The 10,286-nt window shown below is 37.9% G+C and overlaps 1 protein-coding gene across 2 annotated transcripts in view; it reads left to right on the top strand.

The window, feature by feature from the left end:
• The first annotated feature begins 1,489 nt into the window (after positions 1 to 1,489).
• The window catches only part of HSD17B4 (hydroxysteroid 17-beta dehydrogenase 4), a 61,317-nt gene continuing 52,520 nt past the window's right edge, over positions 1,490 to 10,286 (top strand). Inside the window, exons 1-7 of one of the 2 annotated variants that reach the window (XM_035890206.1) lie at positions 1,490 to 1,539; positions 5,469 to 5,576; positions 6,094 to 6,153; positions 7,186 to 7,207; positions 7,366 to 7,412; positions 8,196 to 8,280; positions 9,301 to 9,488. In XM_035890206.1, coding sequence (XP_035746099.1) covers positions 8,258 to 8,280; positions 9,301 to 9,488 — 211 coding nt within the window. In that variant the 5' untranslated portion in view covers positions 1,490 to 1,539; positions 5,469 to 5,576; positions 6,094 to 6,153; ... (1 more) ...; positions 7,366 to 7,412; positions 8,196 to 8,257. Of the gene's footprint in view, positions 1,540 to 5,468; positions 5,577 to 6,093; positions 6,154 to 7,185; positions 7,208 to 7,365; positions 7,413 to 8,195; positions 8,281 to 9,300; positions 9,489 to 10,286 lie in introns of those variants that run through there. The other variant, XM_035890205.1, reaches the window with a different exon arrangement.

The raw sequence follows: 10,286 nt of genomic DNA, 5'->3' as shown, positions 1-10,286 counted from the left end.
CTGTTAACTTCAGATTAGTTCTTGTTTTGTTTTTATTTAGTTTACAGCACTGTAGTTAGACTTTACTGCTAATAGCAACGTTTGTCAACACTGAGTTTTGAATTGGATGCCAGTGAACAGATCAGAGCTGGGAATTCTTCTAAAACACCTGGATCACTAATCAGTTTTAAAGTGAGACCTGCTTTCACATACACAGGCATCTAAGAATACAGTAGTTTTCTTTTCACTTTGGGCAAATCCCTTGTGAAGTACTGTTCCTGCCCGTCATGCAGCATTGTCATTGTTTATGCAATTCAAGCTAATTTTTTTTTTTTTTTTTAAGATTAGTTTTGATTCTTCAGCATGCTTGCTAATTGAGAATATTGGCACATATAACATGGTCTGGGTTTTGTGCACTTCACAGTTGTATGGCTTTTCAAAACAAAAAAAAAAAGTTTTCTTGGGCTTGGCTTACATCAGGCAGTGGACTTACACGCACCTCACATGTGATATTCTGCGCTGCAGAGGCTCATGGGAGTATTAAGGAAAATTCCAATTTGGTGGTCTGAGATTAGTGTGTTTCCAAACAGTCTAAACAGTTCTGATTTTTTTTATTTCCCCATTTTTTCTTCGAGAGCTAGCTTGAATGTTTTGGTGAGGGGCAAAGAGATACTCTTGCACTCTGGGAAACTTCTTCCTGACTGATCACCTTCCAATCATTCAAATCTCAGTTTCGTTTGGAATGAAAAAAAGGATCATTATCATTGATTTCAATAACTTTTGACTGGTACAGTGGATAATCTCTGCAAATCATTTCTCGTAACAAGTAACTAACGTATAACACACCTAGCATCTAAGCCAGAGTAAAGATGCCAGGGTCTGGCTTTTGTATGGAGGCAAAAAAGACAGTCTTCTGTTACGATGGGTAAACTGTGAATGCATCCCGTTAAGTGTGGTACTGATTCATTTGTATCCAAATAATTGGAGGGGTTTTGTCAGTACACCTTCAGTCACAGTTAAATTTTGTTCAGTTTCTCCAAATCTTAAAGGCTAACCAGGGAAGTATCTTATTCACTTAGAATGTAATTAATTAACTTGAAACATCCCCTCCTTCAAAGTTACATCAAGACATTAAACTTTCAGCCTCACAAATTCATTTTTCTGTCACAAGCTCAAACTCAGCTGTGTACAGCTTTCCCTGATGGCTCTGTTGCGTGCAATAACAAAGAGTAAGCATGGAGATTCTTTTTTTAATTTTTTTTTTTCCTCTTGACTGGAGATTTGTCTGCAATTTATCTGTTTGTTTATGTTTTGAACTTTTGTGAAACTTTTAACTCCTGGGGGAAATGGTGTTTTACTTTGTACCTTCAAGGTGTTTGTGTTGATTCGGTGCATTTTTCTTCATGCAGTTCATTTTTGTGTAGCTTTTTCTCTGAATTGTGATCCAGGAGACAAATTGACTCTTTTTTTTTTTTTTTTCTTTTTACTTTTATTTTTTTAAACTAGGTTTGGGCAGAGCATATGCTCTGGCTTTTGCCGAAAGAGGAGCTTCAGTAGTTGGTAAGTTTTATGTTAACTAACTTGCGCTAGACAATAACCTTTGCCTTTTCACATGGCTTGCGTTCAACTGTCCATGTCCTTTTTGACAGTAACCTTTGTTATTTAATGGTTTTCTGTCTTATCTTTTGCGATTCAAATTTTGCTTCTAAGCTTTATTTTCTTGTGAAACAAGTTGCCCAAGGACTTGCTGGAAAGCCAGTTTGAATCGGATCATTTCCCGGACCTGACTTTCATCCATGCATGCCGATCTTTACCGTGAGTTGTGGCCAGAGAGGGTGTTGTCTTAGGTGAATACTGTTCAGAAACTTCTAAAGTGGCCATTTGAAAATGTGCAAATATCTTCTAGGATCTTCTCCCTGGAAAGAAGTTACTGGAATGTATCGCGGTATCAGTAGCCCCCAGAAAACACAGAATGTGCTGAAAGTGCACTGTATTGTGTCTTTCTGCAGTGCATTGCGTGGAAGAGCCATCTGGTCTCAGTGACAGTGCCCAATGGACAGTAAAGGTTTTCTGATAGTTCCGCAGTCATATGGTTGAATTTCCTTCAGGGAATATTTAGTTGTGCAAAATGCTGTATCACGAGCTAATTCTGAAGGTGGAGTTATATTCTTGGGGACTCTCCAGCAGTTGGCATCGCCATTTGACTGCCTGTGAACGAATTTTTACAGGTATTGTTGATGAGCTCAAGGTTAGATGTTTAAACAGATTATGGACAAGAACTTGCTCACTGATTTTTAGTAGCTTTCTAATAAAAATCCCAGTCTCAGTTTACAAAATTCCACAGAAACTGTTTGGTTTTACTTTACTGATTAAGTCTGAGAAATCTGTGTATAGACAACTTAAAAAAAAATCTAGGTATTTTTTTCTGGTAGTTGCCACCTTTGATACCTTATTTACTGGGAACATGAATACTTCAACTCAAGTTCTTATTTAACAAAAATTAGGTCACTAATGGAGCCCAAGTGTCTAATTGTATTGACTCTGTTTAGCTAGTGATGTTCTGACTTTCCAGAATGATCTGAAAGAAAATGTATTGTATTGCCTGACTACAGCTAATACATATTATTGTGCCTTATTGCACAATAGCTAAATCAGTAAGTTAAGAACCGACTGTAAGGAAAACTTCTTGTTTCCCTTTGTAAATTGCATCCCACTTCACCTCTTCTGATCGTGGTTCTCTGCAATTACCTGAATGTGCATGTACTTATTTTTCTTACTCTTGTTCTCTTATGATTGTGACTTCAAGGAATTGAGATGTTACTTGTGCAAATATCTGAATTTTTTAAGTACAGTGGGTACAAGACTCATGTCTCGTCTCTTTAAATCAAGTTCCCTTTTTTAAGTTATGGAAATGAAGGTACCTTGTAACAAGAATGATCAGATACTCTAGTTGGAGGAATACCAGTGGGATACCCAACATGGGAGCTTTTTCTGTCCAGTCCCTCATATCTCTCTGTGTACAACTTTCTGTTGAGTGGGTTGCTGTCAGTGTGGTTAGACTGACCGGTGCAACCCAGGTGGAAATCTCCCTTTTCCTATCACCCAAAGGCTTCCTGCTACCACCTTTTTCGTCATGCTTTGTCTCTTTCATGCTTCTCATCAGAAAAAGTTGAAAGCAGGAAGAAGAGAAGCTTTGTTTTTGTCTTGCAACCTGTATTATGTCCATACCCTACTGTTTCTTCCTTTTCGGTCTACGTGAGAGTTCTTCTGTGTTGCTCTTTTAGTTTAGAGTCACACTCTTGAAGCATCTGTCCTGATTTTATACCTTATTTCTATTTTTGTTTTGTATAGTGGGATGGTATTGAAGTGTGTGAGTGGAGTTCCTTTGAAAACCGAACTGGAAGCAGTGCACCTGAATTGTTCCAAATGTGTGTTTGGTTTGTGGCACCAGACTAGAGCAAGAAATGAGCTGGTTTATTTTTTAAAAAAACATGTACTGTAGATTTCAGGTCTGCATCACCAACTGTTTCACTCTACAGATTTGCTTCTGCTGCTCTGCACTACTAGCTCTTAACGCACTCATAGCCTTAGAGGAATTCTTCTCTATGGTTCAGACTATAACCGTGCTCTGTCACAACTGCTGCAGTCTCTGGCTGTTTTCTACTGAATGTTTTCAACTGGAAATTATATGATGTAAAGCTTGAACTGAAAATAATGTTATTAATCTTATTTTTTTTAATTATCACACTCGTTATTACTTTCAAAGCCTAGAGTAGCTCCGTTCTTTCTTGCGTACTCATTTTTGCTTCAACTCTTGTTGCTGCCTGCACTCAGCCTAAGGTGCTTTGCTGCCTCTGGAAATTTTCCCAAGTATTTAATTAGCTTTTGCCAGCAAATTACTATTAAAGTGAAGGGTAAACAAATAAAAGCACGTCTTTGGTAGAGAGTTGTAATGTCTTAACAAGACTAACTGAATGTTTTTGTGTAAAAGTTTACCACAGAATTGTCCACTCTTCTTTCCCAGGACAGATTAGAAATCCTAGTGCTGTTCCTGACTCACATTTCTTCAACATCATGTTAAAGACCTTTGATGTTGCAGGAGCAGTCTGTCCATGTAGCTTATTCTAATGCTTCACTACGCTGGGAAACCTTCCCTAATGCCTCACCCGCATTGTGCTACCTTCATGTTTGAACTGTTAGATACTGATCTATTTAGCTTGGAGATTTTGTCTCCTCTCTTTTTTGCATCAATCTGTTAATGTACTTGAACATATCACTACATTCTATCTTAATTCTTCCTGCCTTGGGCTAGGAGGTTCTTGGGTTTGGTTTGGTTTGCTATGTTTGGCCACCCCTTGTGTCCCCCCCCCCCATTCTTTACATGGCTCACTACTTCTGCACTTCGGCATTTTCATTTACTCGTATGGATTTTCTGCAGTGTTTCTACGTTTCTCTTGAAGTTTTGTATACAAAGTTAAATGCAGGATTCTAGGTGAGACTTTCTTAGTCTGAGTAATAGAGAACAACTTAAAAAAAACAAAACAAAGGACCAGCAAGGACCATGTTTTATGGATTTCACTATGGCTGGCTTATTGAATACTTTAAAAGGTCAGAAGGTCCAAAGCTGGAGTTCACCAATGCAAAAGACTGTTTAGCAAAATACCAATGTTTCATGTAAATCCACAGTCAATTCTGGTTTTCTTACAATTCCATTTTGCATTCATTTAAACATACTTCTTAACATTTTTTAAAATTCTTTGTCCAAATATAATGTGTGTGTGGACTTCTTGGGGGGTGTGGCGGGGTTGTTTCCTTGATGAATTCTGTGAAACTGAGGGACATGCAAATACAGCAAACTGCAGTGGTGATATAGAGCAGGTACCACTGATGCATGCCCCAGTACAGAGAGCAGCCTGGAAACAAAGCAGTTCTCTGAGTCAGGTGGCCCTCTTATCCCACAGGAGCAGGATCTGAAGCTCCGGAGCAGGCTTTTCTGCCTTTGTTCAGACCTCTTGATCTGTTCTGTAGTAAAGTTCACTAGTAACATTTTAGCCACTCTATTAAACAGGAACAAAGTCTTCTCAGTCTTGTTTAGGGTTCATGTAGTAGCTATAGCATTTTGACAAGAGACCAGAATTAATCACCTATGATTGGTATGTAATCTTGACCTTAATCTCTGAACTAGAGTAACACAATTGGAGAGGTGGCTGGGCAGGGCAAGCAAGTTGAATGCGTGGTGGAGAGAAAAAAAAAAAAAGTTCTGTTCCCCATCTTATTTTAAAAAAAATGGTACTGTATGTTACGCTACTTTTACAAAAAATAATACTGTGACCTGCTATTCTTCTCTAATCATCTGAGATTCTCAATAGGATCCAGATGCAGCAGGTTATATTAATATTCCTTATAACTTCCAGTGTGATAATGAGATAAGGGGAAACCATGAAGTCTGAGTGTTAACAATAAAATATTCATTTCTTTGTGATGCACAGTGAATGACCTTGGAGGTGATTTCAAGGGATATGGCAAGAGCTCTTCAGCTGCTGACAAAGTTGTCAATGAAATCAGAGCAAAAGGAGGGAAAGCAGTACCCAATTATGGTATGTTATTTTTCCAGGCTAGTGTAATGCTTGATCTATGGGAACAGTGGACCTGTTGGATGAAAAGTTGACGCTGCTTAATAAAGGACTACTGCCAGCTTACCAATACCATGCAAATTAAATAGGTGTAATGTGATGTGGAGTAGGGAGACAGAGATGCTAAAAGCAAGTACATAAATTGCTTTTTAAATTAATACTTATCTAGTAATGCCGTTTTCTTTCATATGCTTTTTTAACATTGAAATACTAAGAAACTGCCCATCTGCAGTTGTCAGAGGCAAAATGGGAATGGGTGATTCTTACTTGTTTTGCTTCATGTGTTTCTTGCAATGGCAAACTGTGCCATTTAGACTTACTGTGTGGGATTTGCTTTAGGCCATATGCAGCTAGTGGCTGGTTTTATATTGGGGTTGTACACAATTTATTTTTCTTGGCTTCATGGAATTAGTTGTTAATATCCTGGAAATGCAGTGTATCCAGTTGAATTTACTGGAAAATTCATACTTTTTTCTTATAGATTCGGTGGAAGATGGTGAAAAGCTTGTGAAGACAGCACTTGAGGCTTTTGGGAGGATAGGTACAGTTGCTTGATTCTTGTTGTAATTTGTTGCAAATGCAGAGCCATTATAAATAGTGCAATTGGCAACAAGTGTGTAAAGTACAGTGAGACAATAGTAGGACTCACCAACCGTTGATGCCCTTAGACAGTGAAACCTAAAACAGGGGCTTTGCACTTTAAGTCTTAATGGGCAACTTTTCTGTCTTGTTGGTATTTTTTAGCAGAAGTTTAAAGCTCAGTATATGATTCTAGTTTTCCTTCCCTTCTGAGTTTTGGTACTTCAGTAATGGTTAATAACTTCTGTCTCAAAGCACAGAGTTCATAAAGTATTACAACTAGCTGCATAAAATTAGGATAAATAGTGTTGCTGAAGAGTCAACGACACTCTGTTGTGTTTTGGAAGCTCTTTTGCCTATGTGAAGATCAAAATGTTTTAACACAAATAATAAAAAAAAAAAAGCTTGAGGTATTTTATCTAAGAAGTAATGTTTCACTTTACTGTATGATTGTTACTGTTTAACTGTGAAATTTGTATCATTTTTAACTCAGGGTTAAATGGCTTAAAGAACACGTGATCAAAGCTAACAGGAACCACAAAACACAAAATTGTTGTGATCCAGGTTGCTTTCATGGCTATGTGACTCTCTGGTTCTTCCAGCTATCATTGGGTTTACTGCAACAAAGGTGGTGGCACAAACTGTATAACTGGGAGCACTCTGGAATTCAAAGCAAGCTGCAGAACTGTGCAGGATGGCTGCATCCTGCAGATACTGTGTTCCTAGGTAGCCAGCACTTCTCAGCTATACCTCCCTGTCAGGTTTTGTTCCTTTGGCAGACCAAGACTTGCCTGTACTGAACTATTGTGTCTTGTCTTAATTATTGTCCAATGGTAGAGCTCCACTATTCAGGGCAAGGAGCTACAGAACAGTAGTATGATGTATGTATGCAGTGTTCTTGTCTATGTATATTTTTAGAAGTGGGAGAAAAATAGAAACAAGCTTGTAATTTATCAGTGCATTCACTTAGTTTGTTTTCTGGGTTTTTTTGCAGATATTGTTATAAACAATGCTGGGTGAGTAAACCTAAAGGTTTTTTACTGTTTGATTGTCGCTTTTGTGTAAACACCTGACCTGTTCATCTTTTTTTTTTTTTTTTTTTTTTTTTTTTTTTTTTTTTTCTTTTCTTCCCTGTATGTTTGGTTTGGTTTGTTCTCCTAATGGTTCATTTTAGGATCCTAAGAGATCGTTCATTTGTTCGGATAAGTGATGAAGATTGGGGTGAGTTGGTAAACTTTAAAATGTACTTTCTGTGTAAAAGATGAAAGGTACATCCCTCCCATTGGTACAAGGAAAAAGAGAAGGCAGTGAAGGCTGTCTATGCCAGGTCAGAGAATTATCTTTTGCCCTGAAAGCTTAGTGTTAAGCTGCTTGTGTTTAGCTGTCTTGTGTTCAGCTTGCAAACCAGATCTGTGCTGCAATGCGTGGTAGGTGTATGTAGTTCCAAAGGGGAAGAAAGGCTCTAGTTGCCACTCCTAGTTACTGAGTGGAATACAAAGAAGAGCCATGTGAAACACACACAGCAGTTTTTGTGAACAGAACACATTCCTACTGCCAGCACTGACTGGCTGAATACTAAACAGGATTAAAAGACCCAGAACTAACAACAGAGGAAAGAAAGCTGATGTGCCAAGGGAGCGAAGAGCAGGGGGAACCTTTAGTAAGATGGTAGGTGGTGGTAAACCACTTGAGCAGACTTTTGCAAAGATGGTCTAGCTTCTGTAGCCCTTGTTTTACTGTGCTTAAGTGTAGGAATTTTGAATGCTTGTGAATTCTATAAAGGAGAGCCCCACCCAAGAGGCAGAAGAGATGATCAGTGTATGTTCAGGCAAGCATTTCAAAATGGTCTATAAAAAAGAAAAAAAAGAAAGCCTACCTTTTCTTAGTAACAGTTTCAGAACGTGAAGAGAGTGCAGTTTTTGTCATGAAGAAGAAACAAATGGTGTATTTCAAGTTGAGAGACAAAATCCTGGAATTATTAAACTGATGTGAATTTGTTTCTAGATATAATTCATAGAATTCATTTGAGGGGATCATTCCTGGTCACCAGAGCTGCATGGAATCATATGAAGAATCAGAAATTTGGCAGGTAAAAAATTGCCTCTTTTTTGCTTTTTTTGGTATGGTATAACAGACTGGTGCATGCCATGACAATGCAGGAGGAGTTTTGTATCCTTTTCTTTCACCATCACTGTGATTAAACAAAGTCAGTCCAAATGTGTAAGCATTTATCCATTCAGTTTGCCCCCCCTCTCCACATCCCCAGCCAAGTGTTTAAAAGCTTTTTTCCATGTAGATGCAAATACCCCAGACAGGAGCTGTAGGGTTATAGAAATACCATTTCTTTTCATGAGCACTGGTTAGAGGTGTTTGCTACTTGTATGTTACTGCAAGTCCGAGGGATTCTTCTCCTGCTCCTTCTTATTGAAATGACAGGTACATGCAGTTCTGCTTGTGGATCTTGGTTTTAATTTTTTTTGTTTGGCTGTGGGTTTGTTTGGGTTTTTTTGCCTCTCTGGACAAATGTTGTTGTCTTAGACTAAGGACACTCCCACAACTTCTATTTTGGTTATGTGTTACTGTTAACTGAAAGAGTGAAGTGAATTCAGACCTTTTTTTTTTTCACTTTCATTGTTTTTCCTTATCAAAACACTGATGTGATTATATTAATCTTAACAACCATACCCATATGTTGAAAGCTGTGTGAGCTTATTTGTCATTCTGTGGCCAAACTGATATTCTCATCCAGGGAAGTGAACTGTAAGAATAAGGGAAGAGATCAGGAGGCGAAATACACAGCTAAAGTCTAGGAGTTGCATCCATTTAGGAAAATGCTTCCCTTGCCTCCTTTTCTGTATTTGCTCAAATAACAATGCTAGTGACTGCTACTATGACAACGCTTCAGCATTTGTAAGATGCTTGCTATCAGTGAAACATAAAACCGGCATCTGTTTGTTAGCAAAAGCAACAAATAATATTTTCTTATTTGCACGCTTTTATTTTGTGGAATATGGAGAATATAATGCTGAAGCTGGAAAATGCTGTTGTGTAGAATTAAACAACTTGAAGTAATTGAACTTTTTTTTTTTTTTTTCTTCTCCTCTCTAAGAATAATTATGACTTCCTCAGCTGCTGGAATATATGGAAACTTTGGTCAGGCAAACTACAGTGCTGCAAAACTTGGTCTTTTGGGTCTTTCAAACACAATTGCCATTGAAGGCCGGAAGTATAACATCCACTGCAACACAATTGCTCCTACTGCTGGATCCAGACTGACCCAAACTGTCATGCCACAAGGTGAATCATTTAAGGTCTACGTGTACTGATATTTTTCAGTGAATTGCACAGCTAACTTTCTTATCTCTTAGAAAATGCAAATCCTTTATGCTTCATACACTGCTAATTCATTATTCCTACTGTCATTGTGTCTCTGAACTGTCCACTTACTTTGTCTGTTGTAAGGAATTCTTATTTTCTGCCACAAGGTAAGAAACAATTTTTGTAATTCACAAAAGCAATTTCATGTGGCAAGGCTCTTTAATTATAGTCTTGTCCAAGATCCTCCTAAGGTAATGGAAAGGCTTGTTTGTTTCATCAGATGTGGAATCAGGTATGTGCACAAGGTGTTTGCACTTGTTACAGTATTGTCTAATTGCAAAATACCATTTTTTGCACAACATGTCATATGTGTACTTCTTTATTCCATTTTTTTTTTCAGGAAATGGAAATGAACTGAGTTGCCTAATATCTTATGGTTTTCTGTATTGCACAGTTACTAATCTTTGAGTGCTTGAACAGGTTTTAACAGGGCACTGCATTGGGAAATCAGTAGAAAAAACATTGTAGGAGACATCTGTGTGTAAAGTGTAAATTTAGGATAAATGGAGCAATTACTTTGGCAAATGACTAGAAGAAACAAAAAGAATTTGGAAAAAAAAGTCTGTAAAAGGAAATTGGTCTCAGAAAGTCTTCTAGAATCATAGAATCGTAGAATCACTTTGGTTGGAAAAGACCTTTGAGATCATCAAGTCCAACCTTTAACCCAACCCTGACATCCCACCACTAAACCATGTCCCTAAGCACCTCATCTATCCT

Source organism: Egretta garzetta, unplaced genomic scaffold (genome assembly GCF_000687185.1).
Source record: "Egretta garzetta isolate BGI_Z169 unplaced genomic scaffold, ASM68718v1 scaffold272, whole genome shotgun sequence".
NCBI lineage: Eukaryota > Metazoa > Chordata > Aves > Pelecaniformes > Ardeidae > Egretta > Egretta garzetta.
This window is presented reverse-complemented; position numbering and strand designations above follow the sequence as displayed.